This window comes from Gossypium raimondii, chromosome 11, assembly GCF_025698545.1.
Source record: "Gossypium raimondii isolate GPD5lz chromosome 11, ASM2569854v1, whole genome shotgun sequence".
In the NCBI taxonomy this organism is placed as follows: Eukaryota; Viridiplantae; Streptophyta; class Magnoliopsida; order Malvales; family Malvaceae; genus Gossypium; species Gossypium raimondii.
The window spans coordinates 47,529,355-47,546,461 of NC_068575.1; the positions used below are offsets into that span (position 1 = coordinate 47,529,355).

Sequence of the window (17,107 nt, forward strand, 5' to 3'; positions counted from 1 at the left end):
ATCGAAAGGACCAGTAAAACGTTTTCAAGTTTAGTAAAAAGTGTTCGATAGTAAAAAGTCTCAAAATTCATAGAAGGAACCATCGTTTTATAAAATTGATGAGAACCGTTCTCAAGAAAACAATTTCGTTTGGTTTCAAAAAGTCACGGTAGATACTTATTACATTAAGAATCGTCAATTTATTTTTAATTATCTTGTTCAATTTGATTTTGATTCCAAAATTGTTAGGAAAATCATATTTCCACCATTATAAAATAATTGAAAGTAAAATCCTGAAAACTTATTCAAAATTGAGTTTGACGATAAAAGCATATAAAATCAAATCATGTATTTAAACACCCCATATGAATGTTAAATTCCATGTCACGGTCCGTTTAAAACAATGCAAAGTCCAAAAGAATTAATAAAATAGTTTAAAAATACGTTTTTAAATGAAAACAAACGACTGCTTCGAATGTTGAGTCTGAGCCCTAACCTCAATAGCTATCTGAAAAGATAGGAAAAAGTAAGGGGTGACGTATAAAACTCAATGTGGTCTTAACCCATAAGCAGTATGCAAATTAAACAATAAATAATAACATACAATTTTGCAATATGCAGTACATATCATATAATCAATTTTACAGTGATATCAGTAAGTGTGCAGTATGCAAGTTTAATAGTAAAATTTCCCTACACATCCATCCGCTACACTCCACGGTAAGAGTTCCCTAGAATTTGTCCAACCCTACACACCATAATAGTAGGAGCATAAGCTCGTGTGGATATAACATCAATAGATCTTCGAAAATTACTTAAGAATTCATTTGGACATTCATTAAAGAACTGAAAGATTCTTTAATTTAAAGAATTCTCATTTGTTGCTTGTTTTTAATGAAAATTGATTATTAGAAACTCACTAGCTAAAGTTGAGATTTAATATCTTGCATTTTTGAAATGAATATTGGCTCATTCATTCACCATGTGGACAATTTTGTTATTATATGATTTTGATAGATATATCTACAAAATAATTATATATGTTATTAACTTACAACATGTCGTTTACAAAATTGCTTATTTAAAGAAATACAAATGTTGACTTCTCTACCTATACTAAGGTGATTTGAAAAACAATATTAATTTAAGATCTAAAAAATATGAAAAATTAAATGAATGACAAATGATTTTTTTTTTATGAAGTTGAAGGGTGAAATAAGTTTATATTTTAACTATTGAATTTATGTGACGTGGATAAGCTTGTGCCTCTCCTCCAAGCGGCCTGGAGTTTGCCGGCTTTAACTTGGACAAATGCAGACTTGCACCAGCTTTACGAGGCCGCCTGTCGGACCTTACAATTTGTTTCCATTCTTTTTTTCAATTTTTATTTATAAATCAATATTTAAAACACAATAGCAATTTCAATATTAAAAAAAAAACACTGTATCAATTTAAAATAGTTTGAATATGAGATATTAAACATTTAGTTTTAAATTTCCAATAGATTATTATTTTATCTCCAATCATTTAGCACATTAATTTTTTTTCTCGGTAGCCAATACGAACAATTATTAAGAATTTTCTAATATATATCATTAATCCTCCATAGTAGAACAAACATCATATGCATCCTTCCTTAATGATAAGTAAATAAAACAAATTCAACCAAATAAAATTCTAACACACTGTAGTTTTTATATATAATATAAAGTTATGATGAGGAAACATTTCCCTGGAAAAAATTGAAGAGCAAAACTAGAAAGAATTTTAAAGAATTACAAAAAAGAAGAATGATAAGGTTACCTTACAATCATCTATTGCGATATAGGTAAAATAAAAAGAAAGAAAAAGGGAAGAATGAAAGAAAGAAGAGAAATTAAATGTTGCAGCCGCAGCAAAGATAGAAGAAGCAGAGAGTGGAGACGAGAACTACGGCTTCTACAACATAAAGAACTCTGAATACCAAATTGTCGATTATCTTCACCTGGAAATCAATGGGTTTCTTCCACTTGAATGCTGATGAGAGTTTCCAGCTGCCCCAGAACCTCTCCTTCTTCTTTACTGACCAATTCTTCATTCCCATCACCATTATTGGAGAAATTCAAGAGCCACCCAATCTCTCTCTCTGACACGGTTGGAGATAAAAACTAGTGCTTAATGAATGTGTATATATGAGGGTGGGGGTGACAGATAAGGGATCTGATTCGATCACTTTGGTTTGCTTAAAAATAAAAAGAGAGGCGTTTGCTGGCAAAGGCAGGCAGGCTGGGAAATGGTGGGTAGGGACTATCGAATTTTATTCCTGGTTTGAGGGCTGTTCACAACACAACGTTATTAAAAAATATTGGGGTAAACTAAGGTGATCCAATTTTTAGGGTATTTTTATTTTGATAAACTTTGTAATATCGTGGTTTAATTTGTTGGGCGCTTTTATTTTAATCACTTTACAGTTAATTCTCTAATGGCAATTAATTTATACATGCCACATTATATTTATATTTTCATTTTGATTATTTCAAAAATATTATTTTTAAAATATGATCCACATTAAGGGTCATTTGATTGCCAAGTAAAATATTTTCCGTAAAATGATTTCGGAAAATATTTTACTTTTCGTAAAATGATTTCTTGGAAAATATTTTCGGTGTTTGATTGAATCATGTAAAATATTTTTCTGGCATGATTTTTGAAAATATTTTTGGAAAAGTTGTTTTTACATATATTAATATATATTAATAAATTTTTATATTTTAAATTATTTTTACATATATTGCAATGATTTATTTATAATAATACTCAATTATTAAGCTACAATATTAATCGTTATAAATTGAAAAAACTAATATCAAATAAATTATTTGTAATTGTTTTAAAAAACAAGTATTGAATAATTAAAAAAACAAGTTCTTGGAAAATCGATAAACAAAAGCGTTTTCTACCGGAAATGAAGGAAGGAATGAATGAGGCGATAGAGAAGAGCACGGAAAATGTCTTACGGAAATTGAAAGGGTAAGACATTTTCTCTAAAATGTAACCCATTTTCCCTTGTTTTGGAGTTCATTTTCCAAATGGAAAATGTTTTCCGCCAATCAAACGCTGGAAAAGTTAGAAATGATTTTTCGGAAAATCAATTCCGTCAATCAAACAGACCCTAAAAATGAAAATGTGGTACAAACTGCTTTAAAACAAGAAACAAGACTTGATCAGTCCCTTTAAAACAAAATTAATTGTTAAATCAGACTTGAATTGTACATATAATTTGGAAAATGGTCATAAAATAAAATGTTATTTTAGAATTTGTGACGTGTGTTCTAGCATTAGTGGATTTTAAGCATACTAAGAATAATACAAATGGCATTGGCATAGAGTACTAACAAAATCTATGTATAATGTTTGACCAATTCTAAAGTAATTTAAAATTTTGCTTAAATGAATATTAAATTTTTAAATTTAAATATAATGTTTTTTTAACACTGTTAAATATTTATTTCGGGGTTTAATTAATGAATTGGATGGATCCAGTGATGAGCCAGCTAATTTCTCTTCTTTTATAACGGCTGAATGACGTGCTAATGTCCGTTATCTCGATAGCTTTTCAATCTGCTGTTTAAAAGGTAGTTTACAACGGCTACAGCAGTAATGACAACTTTTGGTGCACCCATATAAACATATGAAAATCTATATAACAAAAAGCTTTGTTAAGAAAGCAGATATTAAAGTTGATTGGTGTGTCGCCAGCTCACTTCTTGTTTGGGTTTGGAATGTGTAGGTTGGAGGTCGGTATCACTTTAAGTTTAGTTCATAACATTAATTTGATTTAATGTTGTTCATGTGGGGAATCCCCCAATGGACGGTAAATCTCTTATTTCTCCTTTAAGATACCAGGAACAGAAACTCACAATTGCTGGATTTTTTAATTTATTTTATAATTTTAAATATAAGTATTTAAGATTTTTTTTTGTATTCCAATTCATTAACTAATTCTTTCTATTTATATTATTGAAAATCAATTCAAACATTTTGAAAAAAATTCAATTATATATAAATTTCGATTCAATATGAATTTTGACATCGTTTTCATCTTTTTGAAATATGACTTAAGACAAACTAAATTTGAGTGAAACATAAAGTGAATTATGAAGGTATTGGAGTTTGTGGTTCTAGATATTCTCCAATCCTTAAGTTGGAAAAATGGAGGAGAGGAGAATAAAACCGAAGGAAAAACTGCAAGGTGATAAAGTAGCAGAATGAATTATTAGGAGATGGTTGTACTCGACCTTATCCTTCATCCCCTAAACTATACATAGTTTATCACTTTGCATGACAGTGTGTAGTCTTTTCTTGATTGGCTGATGCATCTTTAACCTAACAAGGTCCTGCTCAAGGATTTTGTACTACTTTCTGTTTTGCTCCCAGCACTTGTTGGACTATGATGTTCACTTGCACCACAAAGTTTTCTAAGATATTTATTATAAAGTAAAGGTTAATTCTATTATAATTTAGACTTATTTAATTCCTTTAATAATATAATGATTAAAATAATTCATTTAATAATAGAATAAAATAATTTAATTCAATTCCTGTAATACAGAGACCTTCCAATACATTAACTAAAATATAATCGAAGAAAGAATATACAACTCAATTTGAAGTAGGAGAAAAAATGAAAAGCACTTCCTTCATGGTTTTATTACATCTCCTGTATATATTAAAGTCATAAAACGCTGAAAATAGAATTGTGAAAATAGCATAATTGAATGCAATGTAGACAACTTGTTATATATATATATATATACACACATATACTAGGAATAAATGAGCTTATACTATATTGATGTAAAAGCTTTTCGATACTAAAGAAGATATGTATTAATCATGGGAGTTAGGTGAAATGATATATATAAAACTCATGACTGGCATCTACCCTTTAATTGGCGTATAGAATGCAGAGGATTAGTTACTGGACTCGTTCCGATAAATATCTTGAGAAATAAAAAGAAAAAAGAAGATATGTATTATATAATATGTAATGTTTATAATAATAAGCAATAAAAACAATATTAAAACAAAATTAATTAAATTAAAATTCTTTATACATCGCAAATTTTACGGGAGAAAATTGTTATTGGTAGGGCTTGGATGCTGACAGTTGTGATATCTACAAAAAGTCATTTCTACCCTATATATATATAAATGTGTTCTTACAAAATATTTCTTTTCACTAAATACTGCTTAAAAGAATTATCTCTTTTTCCATATAATTATTTTAATTTAACTTTTAAAGAAAACAAATTATTTGAAAAGTATATATCAATATAATTATAAATAATAAATAATATAAAAGGTGACCATATGAAATCAAACCATTAAGCTTATCACTTAGCTAATCTAATTAATCCATAACATAATTTGCATCTTTATTTTTAACTTTTCTAAGCAACAAGAAATTAGAGATCATTAACATTATAAACTGCGAACACCTTCTTCATCAATTTTGTATTTGTACCATATTTTTATGCTTCGTGTCCGATATATTATATATGCTCAAAATTTGTTTTTTGAATTATAATAACAGGGTAAAGCCCGAACAATAAACGCGATTAATGTGACTCGAATTTAGGTCACATCTAAGGCGTTGAACACTCTTAATTATCAGGTCATCACATGGGTTCATATTGTATACAATTTTGATATATTACGTAATTGGTATTTCCATATCATATCAAGTTATTTTAATAATATTTTGTTCATATTGGTATTATCCATAAACCTAATATTCATTCTTTTATTCTCATTCGGATGATTACAGAAACATAAGGGGTCAAATTTTGTGTAATTCAGTATGATTATTATAGTTTTATAGAATGGGAAGTGTCTGTGTCGGAATAGATGGTTTACTTAAGGAGTCAAATATTGGTTCACTTTATTTTGTTTGTTATTTTGCATTTGGCTTCGGGCGAAAGCTTAGAAGAAGGCAGCTTGGTAGGTGGGAAGTAGTTAGCAGCTGGGAAAGGGACTTATTTGGATAAGATCTTGAATCTTGATTTAAGTTGATTAATTAAAAAAATAAAGTTTAATTTAAGATTTAGCTCTGAAGTATATTTATTTATTTTTACTTTGGAATTTAATTTTTTTATTTTAATTTGGTACTTAAAGTATTAATTTCCTTCATTTTGATCTATTTTGTAATTAGCGATTGAAAGGTCACTTTGACCAATGGAAAAGTATCATGTGGCTTATTTTTAACCAATGAAAATGCCAAGTGACAAATATGTTTATTTAAAATAAAAATATTAAATTTAAATAAAATTAAAAAAATTAAATATTTAAGAAAATATTGTTGACTTTGACTGATCATTGATCGACATTGACCTGTCACATGGTGCTATTAGAATACTTCACGTGCCTTTTTAAAAAAATTAATATTAAATTAATTAAAATGTAAAAAACATACATTATATTTTTTAAAACAAAGGTTTAATTTATTTTATAAAATTCTAAAATATATAATTATAAATTTTAAAAGTCAAAATAATATATAAAGTTTGAAAATGGTTATAAAAATTAAAAATATATATTTACTTGAAATTTAAATGCCTTTTAGAATTTTATAAATTTATTACTTTTAAACTTTTTAATTATTTTTACATTTTTATATTTTTGTAATAATATTATTTATTTCAATTATGATATTTTTTGTAAATTTTATTTTTAAATTTATATATATATATATATATATTTTCATTGTTTATATTTTTAATGTGTATATACATTTAATAAAAGAAAATATTTTTTACATAAAACCACCACCTAACATTTTGTGATTGGTGATCAAATTTTTTAATATCCATCAAAAATGAACTAAAAATGTAACAGATGCATACTTTAGATACCAAATTGGAAAGTGAGTGATAATTTAGATATTAAATTGGGATAAAAGGTTTAAATACCAAAAATAAAAAATAAGTATACTTCAAATGCCAAATTGTGAATTAAACCATTAACTTATTTATCTTAGATAATGTTTTTTTAGTTGGTACAAAAGAGGTTTATCAAGGTTTTTTAAGCACTTGATTCAAATTGAAGATTAAAGGGTAAATTATGGAACATCATAGTTGGTACTTTGATTTATCTCCATTCACGTATTTTATAATATCATAAAAATAAAATAATTTAAAAACTTCTATCATAATTCATTTATAATCTAATATTTTTAATAGTCATTTTTATTTTTATCACTACAATCGCATTTGAATCTAAACACATATCTTATTGCAAATTTTAATTATCAAACAATTTCATGGTCCATCTAAAACAAAACTAAATGTGTAAACAAATCATGGTTAAATATGAAGAGACAAAGGGATAATATCTCATGTTGGAATCCTTAATCCCAAACTTGATTCTTATTAATTGTTGGTGCAAGAAGTAATCAGCTAGCATATTTGTGAAAGATAAAAATGATCTTATTTTTTGTTGTAAGACATGCACTTCACCTCATCTTTTCGTAAACCCTTCACAAAAATCTTATTGTAGTTGTTTTAGTCATTTTTTTCTTTTTATTTGTTTTTTTCATCTTCGCTCTCAGGGTGAAGTCAGAATTTTTTTTTAAGGGAGATCGGAATTAAATTGTATATTGTTACGATAATAAAAATGTAATTTCACCACTTTAATATTTGTATATTTATAACCTTTAAAGGATTAAATTGAATCTTTTTCAATTTTAGGGGGTCAAAGTGCAATTTTACATTTACTTATTTAAATTTTTATAAATTTTAAAGGGGCTAAATGAAAATTTTTCTATTTTAGGGAGGGGCCGGGGTCCCTGCCAGCCCCCTTGTCTACGTTCCGGCTAGTTGATAGTTTCTGTCAAAAGTTGTCATTTAATATGTTTATTTTATGTCAATCATATGCCACATTATACGGGGATAACCTAATCAAAATTTCAAGTTGATAAATTTTGACAGAAAAATATTTACAATTTTAGTGACTAGACTTAAATTTTAAAAAAAAAGGTAAAAAACTTAGCACAAGGATTAAATTCAAATTCATTAAAGTATAAGGAGTAACAACATATTTTAACCATCATTAAATTGTCTTTACCACCAGTGGGTATAATTCACCTTTTCAATATTGTTTTTGGTCAATATTAGTTGATCTTTTCGCAGCTAATGTGATATATATGTGATATTACCTTTGACACTATTAATAATAAATAATAGTTTATGAGCTAAATAAAGCACAAAAAATTAAAAAGGCTAAAATAAATTTTTAGAGTTTAAGGGCAAAAATATTATTTTATTTTTTCTTATTTAATGGGTCTAAAAGTTTTTAGTGAAAATTTTAAAATTAATTAAATTCTTCAACTTAATTTGCATTCAATTAAGAGAAATCGACATGAACTAATTTGATAGTTAAATTAGAATAAAATGGTTAACAAACATGTTTGCAAATATAAAAAATTATAAATATAATAAAAAGTTAGGAAAATGATAATAAATTATAAAAAATAAAATATATAAAATCATAAAAATATAAAACTACAAATATATGGTAGACAGTGAAAACAACAGTGGGATTGGAGATGTCCAATAAATAAGACAGGTATCCAAAATATCCTTCTTCAAGAGTGTGTACATCAGCTTTGGGTGGCTTTTTTATGGTTTCCTCATCGAGTCTTGACGGCGACAAAGATTATGGAATCAATTGTGGTGGTGGTAAGCAAGAGGATCCCGATGAAAACTTCAAACCGATATCCAAATCGACCTACATTGCTGGAGGCGAGAGACTAATGCAGTGCTCATTTTGTGGCTGGCATTGGTAGTGGGTTGGCAGAAGAAATGGGTTATTTTGGAGGGATTCAAGGTTTAAGAAAGTCAATGAAAATGATGAAATTTTTGAGTGATAGTTTATGTTCAGATGCCATGTGTTGTCTTTTTAAAGGTACACCAACATAATTGAATGGTTAAAATAGTCGATAATAATGATTGACGAGGGATTTAATTAAAATTTTTAATTTAATTTTTTTATTTTTTAGTAAGATTTTTGTTTATAAAAATAAACTAGTGCTACTTTATCAATGTAATAACTAGTGCTACTTTATAAAAGTAATAATTTTTGAAAATATATGGGTGGAGAAGGGCTAGAGAATATATGGGTGGGGAAGAATCTTTACATATGAAATATGCTTTAGTTTTAAATATATTAATAAATAAATATTAGTGAATGGAAATGGATCTAAGCTTGTGAATTGTGATGAATGAGCGTCATTTTCTCACCCTGCACATGTGTCTTTCTTCAATCTCGGCGTGCACTCAAAAACATACACACAAATTATATCAATCAAATCCTCCATTTTTCCTTTTCTCCTCCCTCTTTTTGGTTTAAATCGAAACCCCAGTCCCGAAATCAAAACCCCCCCTTTCTCCTCCCTTCCCCTAATCTCTCACCCCCCCTCCCCTCTCTCACTCTGAGAGATTTTTCTTCGTTTCCTTCTGTATCTCTAGGGTTTTAATTTCTTCTTCATCTTATCGTTCTTTTTATCTGCTATATCTAGCTAGGGTTTTTTTTTCTTTTTTTCTTTTTGTTACGTCGGTTTTTGTAAATATGGATCGATCCGATGGCAAACTTCACAACAACTTCTCCTCCTTATCTTCCTCAGGTTTCTTTCCTCAATTCCTTCTTTTCTTTTTCGATTTTCCCCCGTTAGCTTGATTCTATGATGCGAAAAGATGATGAATTTTGCTTTGAAAGCTCGGATCTTTATTTTTTTCCTTCTTGGGTACCAAACGGGTCTTTACTGTTAACCCCCACTAACTTTATTGTATTTGCTTGATTACGTGTTTATCTTAAACAAAACGAAGGTTCTTTTTTTTTTTTAATGTTTCTTGCATTTGATGGTTATTAAGCTATATTATGCTGGTTGATCGCGTCTATGCTACTGTTTAATTGCTGAATTAGTTAGTGGTTTTGCAGATAATGCGCTTTTTGATGCATCCCAGTATGAATTTTTTGGTCAAAATGCTATGGAAGAAGTGGAGTTGGGGGGTCTAGAAGACGATGAACAGGATGCTCCTGTGTTTGCTTCCCCTGAAGATGATGAGTACCATTTGTTTGATAAGGGAGAGGTGAGATTTCGTTCATTCGGTTATCATTGAGCGGCCAACTCTGGTTTCATTTGTATTGCTTTTCAGCTCCTGCTACTTTCATTCCCATGATATCATATTACTTTATTATGACCCTAAACAATAATTTGCATTAGAGTTCTTTATTTGAGCCAAAGTTGTTTCATAACTTAATATGTTTCGAGCTTACATTTTGCTCTGTACCTTGTAATCTCAGTTTTACACACTCCACCAGTTAGCAATAAAAAGTTATATTCTGTGGTCATTTTGGGAATTAGATTTTTAATAAGCAGATTATATCTGTCAGGTTCAAAATTTGAAATTGCTACTTATTTAAGGTAGCCAGACAATAATTGCGTTTCAAGGTCTTCCCATTGGCATGTATTTTAAATTTTGTTGCCCAGGTGAAAGGAGTTTTTCATTTGTAAACTAGTTACTTTATCTATCTAATTGAACTCTCTCTTCCTGATATGTGATCATTTAATGGCGTTAACATGCATGGAACATATTACTACAAATACATGCTTGTAAACGCACTATGGTTTTGTTGAATTTTTAAATTATGAATTGGATAAAAAAATAGTTGCTTAATTGTTGACAACGGATATGTGAAAGCAGACAGATGTACTCAGAAAAAAAAGCTTTAACAGAACATGTGATTCCTATATTTGTATTGTCATGCATCAAGTGCAACAGCTATTATATTAGTTTTTGGTTGCATTTCATTCATCTTGTAAGGATTTTATGTCATTGTTATCCACACTCTTGTACATTGATCTTATTTTTGCCTTATTTCTAATTTTTAGTTGTTGGTATTGCTGTTCATCCCTTCACCTATATTCAGTAAACGATAACTAGCTAAACTCAAAACCTTGGTTTCAACTTTCTCTACTTTGGATTTTGAAACATGACTATTTCTGTTCTGATTTCTGTGTTATTCGTTTGCAGGTAGTAGGTTTAGGCTCTTTATCTGATGTGGATGATCTAGCTACTACTTTTGCAAAGGTTGGTTATTTATGTATTTATAAATGTTTGTGGTGGGATGATTTCTGTAGTTGATGTTTCTCACTAACTCTTGTTTATAAGATTTGGTATACATGTTTCTTGAATTTCTGGTTATCTTTATTTTATATTGATCTTTGTGCTGAAAAACTGGGATTTTTGTTTTTTATGTTCCATTGATGTTTGTTATATTTGAATTAATTATTATAAATTTTGTATTCTATACTGAAGTTTGTCTTATAGGTTACGGTTTACCTTTTGGTTGACAATGTCAATTACGGCTAATTTTGGATCCATGTCTTGATTTTTTTGCATTATGAAATGACCAATAGCTAACTCTAGATAAATTAAGATCTTATCAAATATAGCTTGTGATCTGGACTGTTACCAGTCATGGCACAAAGATTTAGACATGGAAAAAACTAAAAGAAGATTATTTTATGTGTAGTTTTCTTTTAACGGGAATGATTTTGACATGTTAATAATTCAAAACTAATGATAATCCAAAGTTTTAGGCATTAAAAAATGTAAAAGAATATTCTTTGATGTGGTTTGGTTGGGATGATCTCATAATCAATGGACTGTTTCTGATATATTCATTGTATTTGAAAGAAATTATTTAATAAGCTTCTGTTATTTCTGTCTACAAATGTTTCACGTCACAAAAATACTTTTTAGATAGTAATGACTTCTGTTAGAAAAATGTGGAAAGAAGATGAACCGGATTTTTTTATCACTTCACAATTGGCACTCATAGTTGGGCTGTATGGTATCAAGCTTGCCTTGCAAAGCTATTTCCTTATCCTCATGTTGTTCTCAATGTTGAGAAGGGGTTTCGTATTTTCTTGTCCCTGTATTCCAGCATGTGCTGGTAATGCTATATGACCTCAATATTGGGAAAGAGAGAGTTGGACCTAAATTACACTTATTGGAATTGTTGTAGAGAAACATTCGAGCTATGGGAGATTTTGCGGTTTACTGCACAGTTCGTCTAACTTGTTGGATAAAACATTAAAATTTAGAAATGGAGTAAGATTGGCTTCTTGGATATATTATGTTCTTACTTTGAGCCTCAGTCCAACCTAACTTAGGTGTTGCTCTTGGACTAAGTTTGCAATTTTTTCAATTAAAAGCAAAATTGACTGAAAAATGTGATTGCATTTTCTATTTTGGTAAATTTGTTTTGAAAAGCATGGATCTTGCATCATGCCCTAGTTCATCGACTACAGCTTTTCTTTCTCTTTTGACCATGTGATGGAAAACAAGGAGAGCACAACTTGCATTAGCAATAAAGAAGAAAGTGAAACTGATTGAAAAAATATCCTGCTGTTGCTTGTTATATGAGATAATTGCCAACAACAATGTGGACTGCGATAGATTGCTTGACTTTTAGTTCCAGTGATTAGACGTTTAGAGTTCAAGCACTAGCAACCTGGAATATAAAAGAAAAAGAGATAGCGAGGGAGAGATTCATGAAGATATAGTTCCAAAGACTAGAAGTTGTTTAGGTAAATTAAGAGTTGAAGAACCTAGAATTTGAGCAAAGTAGAGCAAGACAATAAATAAAATATCACAGCAAGACATTTATACGTATTGAGATTGATGAAAGGCAGTTAAATAGTGGGTGGAGAGAAGGGAAAGAGAGGGAAAGGAAAGAAAGAGTAAGAAATGTTAAAGGAAGGGGGAGGGGTTGAGGAGAGAAAAGAAAAGAAAGAAAGAAAAGCTGCATGAAGTTATGTTGTCCTAAAGTGCACTTGCTTAATTTACCCTCTTGTTATTGTTCTGATTTTTTTCCTTTCTTGTTGGTTGGATTTTAATATATTTCTCTTTTTTCCCACAGTTGAATAGAGTTGTTACTGGGCCGAGAAATCCAGGAGTTATTGGTGATAGATCTGGATCTTTTTCAAGGGAAAGTGAGTACAATTATGCCATATTTTATGCTATCGTTATTGTAGTTATGATCTGTACTAATGAATGATACTTGAAAGCAATAAAATCTTTTATCTCACTTCTCTGCTTGAAAATCTCCAGAGCAAGACTCTCACCTTCTTAAATAGTTTCCTGTAGAGCTAGGTTCTAGATTGGTTGATCTTAGTATTTAGAAACGCTTATTTTGTTTTTCCTGATGTTCTCTTTAAATACTTCTGGTTAGTGTCTCTTATATTTGCCTCTTTTCCTTTTCTGTATATTGTTTTAATATTTTTCTATAAGTTTTTTGTTGTTTCTTGGACACTGTAGTTTGGTCTCTTGCTGCAGTTCTGATACTATTGATGATATGCTTTAATGATGCCCTCTGTTCAGATAACATGATCTCAGTTTCTTTTACATGTACATGCTTGATATATTGCTGATCTGACTTCCTTCTGCATTTTCTTTTTCAGGGCCATTCAAGCTTTTTGCTTTTATATTTTTCCAATATGTATGCAAGCTTGAATATGTTTGTTCTTGTCCTAAGTCCTAACATGATTTCAGGGTGAATCATGTCTTTCTCTTAAACAAATCTTTATTATTTCTATGAAGGTGGCTAACTGAAAGATAAGCTGAATATGATAATTGCAGTTACTCTACTCAACCTCCTTTCTTTACCCAAACTTCTTGTCATTTAAGATAACAGGATAGACTTTCTTATTTATGTAAGATGCATGAGTTGTTAATTAGAAATTCCTAATTGGTTCAGAGCTGTGCCCATTTTTGAGTAATGAATTTGTTGAATTTTATTTATTTCAATGGTGGTAAGTGGTTGATAAACTTTTCTGTTTGAGATTGCTTATGTTTCATGCTGTGAACAAATCTTTTCAGGTTCCTCTGCTGCTGACTGGGCCCAAGATGGAGAATACGTAAACTGGATGGATCAGCATCTTTTTGATGCAGATGATGCTCAAGACGGCAAGAGATGGTCTTCGCAGCCACAACCATATGCTCGTGTTTCTGACTCAAAGCCTTTGTATAGAACTTCTTCATATCCCGAGCAGCAACCCCAGCTGCATCGTTTCTCAAGTGAACCAATTTTTGGGCCAAAATCGAACTTCATATCTTTCCCTCCTCCTGGTAGCAAATGCCAGCAGTCTTCACCTGCCCACCTCAATATTTCTGCTCTTTCCAGTGGATCTCAGCCACCCTTCTCTGCAGCAAGCCTCTCTCCATTGTCCAACCCCAGTCTTCATCTGGCTGGTTTATCCCATGGATTGCATTGTGGTGGTAATGTGCCCCAGTTAACATCTCCTGGACTATCTTTTAGTAGCAGGTCACATAATCACTGGGTTAACCACTCCGGTCTATTACATGGAGATCATGCTGGTCTTTTGCATAATATGTTGCAACAGCAAATACCTCATCAAAATGGTCTAATTTCCCCACAGTTAATGTCACCACAACAGCAGAGACTGCACCATTCGGTTCAACCATCTTTGGCTCATTTTGCAGCTTTGCAATCTCAGCTGTATAATGCTCACCCTCCATCACATAAATTGATGCTTGGACTAGCCGATCTTAGGGATCAACGAACTAAATCATCACAAAGAAAGAGACAGAGCTCACGTATTTCCCAGCAAAACTCTGATACTGGTAGCCAGAAAAGTGAGAGTGGGTTGGTGCAATTCAGATCCAAGTATATGTCTGCTGAAGAGATAGAGAGCATTCTTAAGATGCAGCATGCTGCCACACATAGTAATGATCCTTATGTAGATGATTATTACCACCAAGCTTGTCTTGTCAAAAGATCTTTTGGATCCAGGGGTAAACATAATTTTTGTCCATCTCACCTGAAGGATTTACATTCTCGATCCCGTAACAGCGGAGAGCAGCATTTGCATCTACATGCTGATGCACTTGGGAAGGCTCCCCTCTCTTCCATTCGAAGACCTCGTCCCCTGCTTGAAGTCGATCCTCCCTTAGGTTCAGGTGATGGAGGTTCTGAACAGAAAACTGAGAGGCCTTTAGAGGAGGAACCTATGCTTGCAGCTAGAATCACCATTGAAGATGGTCTGTCTCTTCTTCTTGATGTAGATGACATTGACCGGCTCATACAATTTAGCCAACCCCAAGATGGTGGGATCCAGCTTAGACGGAGGCGGCAGATCCTGCTTGAAGGCATGGCAGCATCACTGCAGCTTGTTGATCCACTTAGCAAAGGTGCGCATGCAGTTAAATGTGTTGCGAAAGATGACATTGTGTTCCTAAGATTAGTCTCTCTTGCAAAGGGCCGTAAGCTGGTCACCAGGTTCCTTCAGCTTCTTATCCCTGGAAGTGAGCTTGTTCGAGTAGTGTGCATGGCAATTTTCCGTCACTTGAGATTCTTGTTTGGTGGTCTTTCCTCTGATCTGGAAGCAGCTGAGACAACTACTAATCTTGCAAAGACTGTTTCTACATGTGTTAATGGTATGGATCTTCGTGCTCTCAGCGCTTGCCTTGTAGCAATTGTTTGTTCTTCAGAGCAGCCACCACTTAGGCCCCTGGGAAGCCCTGCTGGGGATGGTGCTTCTGTTATTCTAAAATCAGTTCTTGAAAGGGCCACTCAACTTTTAAGTCATCCTTCTGGAAATTGCAGCATGCCAAATTATGCTTTCTGGAGGGCGTCATTTGATGAATTTTTCACTCTTCTTACCAAGTATTGCGTGAATAAATATGAGACGATCAAGCAATCAATACAGAACCAGTCTCCAACAATGGAAGTGATTGGTTCAGAGGCTATGAGGCAAGAAATGCCTTGTGAGCTTCTTCGTTCTAGTCTTCCTCACACAAATGAAGCTCAGAGGAAGCTTTTAATGGACTTTTCCCAGCGTTCTGTACCCATGAATGGAGCCAATTCCCATGCTGGGAGTACCAGCCAAATAAACTCTGAATCAGTGAGGGGTTAAGAAAGGGAGCAGGTCAGTGTGAAAAATGTGCACTCAATGGAGTGTGGAATGGGAGAGCAGAAACTAGGGCTGTGTGTTTTACTTGAGGAGTCTGGTTTAAAGGGGCCACCATTATCTTATCTGCAGTTCATTGCATTGGACACTGTTTCTTGTCCATTGTCAACTTCCAATTGTGATTGTGTAGCTTGCCCCTCACAGCTCTCCCCTCCCTTTCCCCTCTCTTCACTTTTTCTTTTTTTTTATATATATTTTATGGTGTTATTATTATTTTTCTGTGTTTAAAAAAGAAAGCCTTGGGAGCGAAGGAATCGAAGATTGGGAAGTTGATGGAACTTACAGTAGTAGCAGTTGTAGAAGTAGCGGATGGGTGTGTATTAATGATGGGAGTTGTGGGGAGCTTTATTTTGGTGCTCTGTTGCGAGACTCCAGTACAAGTGGAAGCGTAGTAGTTTAGAACTTAGAAACAATGTACAGCTTGCTGGTCTTCTTACAGAACCTTTGGAAACTCCTCTTTTTCTTTTTATGTGCTGTTTGGTTACATTAGTTCTGAGGTAGTCTCACAATCGATGATGTCCCACTGTTGCTGTACTTCTTTTGTTTGGGGGGGTCTATTTGTTGAAAACTGACTAGTTATTCAAAGGGCCTTCATCTCTGAGCCATCACAATCCATCCTGTAATAATCTAAAAAGGTCCTTCCCATGTTTAACTAGAATCTACTCTATTGCTTATATTGTTACCTTCTTTTGATATATTTTTAAATTTGTGATTTCTAAATGTCTAATTGAGTCGATGATCTTAATAAATAAATTGGTTGAAAAACTAGAAATTTTATGTTATAGTTGTTACAACTTTTAATCTTTTATATAACAAAAATTTTAAGAACTTATCCTTACAATTTTTGCCATTTTCTTAGTGAAAATGGAAGTTACTTTCTATATAAGGAAGATCCAAAGGACCTCTGTTTACGCATGGGTCATGATTTTTCTTTTGCATTATATATGAAAATGGTAATATTCAGTTTTGGTCCCTGTCTTAATATGCTTATATAAACATGTGGATTGTGGGTAACCTTTTCTTTCTCCTTTTCCTTTTGCATTAAATTGGTAAAATTTTAATTTTGGTCTTTATTCTCAAAATTAAGGTTGT

General features: G+C 31.6%; 1 protein-coding gene across 2 annotated transcripts; it reads left to right on the forward strand.

Moving 5' to 3' along the window:
* Positions 1-9,223: 9,223 nt before the first annotated feature.
* On the forward strand, positions 9,224-16,735 carry LOC105803499 (protein PAT1 homolog 1). Of its 2 annotated transcripts, none has more exons than XM_012635719.2 (5): positions 9,224-9,640; positions 9,940-10,106; positions 11,052-11,108; positions 12,946-13,018; positions 13,905-16,735. In XM_012635719.2, exons 1-5 carry the CDS (start codon positions 9,586-9,588, stop codon positions 15,959-15,961), a joined length of 2,409 nt encoding a protein of 802 aa, XP_012491173.1. In that variant the 5' UTR covers positions 9,224-9,585; the 3' UTR covers positions 15,962-16,735. The 2 variants fall into 2 exon arrangements, with proteins under 2 accessions (XP_012491173.1, XP_012491174.1); XM_012635720.2 differs by having other exon boundaries at positions 9,225-9,640; positions 9,955-10,106.
* Positions 16,736-17,107: the final 372 nt, after the last annotated feature.

Bases quoted from the DNA above. Each gene is read 5' to 3' on its own strand.
- LOC105803499 (XM_012635719.2), top strand. From the start codon at position 9,586: ATGGATCGATCCGATGGCAAACTTCACAACAACTTCTCCTCCTTATCT. The intron at 9,641-9,939 runs GTTTCTTTCCTC...TTGCTGAATTAG, and splicing joins CTCCTCCTTATCTTCCTCAG to TTAGTGGTTTTGCAGATAAT. The intron at 11,109-12,945 runs GTTGGTTATTTA...TTTTTCCCACAG, and splicing joins TAGCTACTACTTTTGCAAAG to TTGAATAGAGTTGTTACTGG.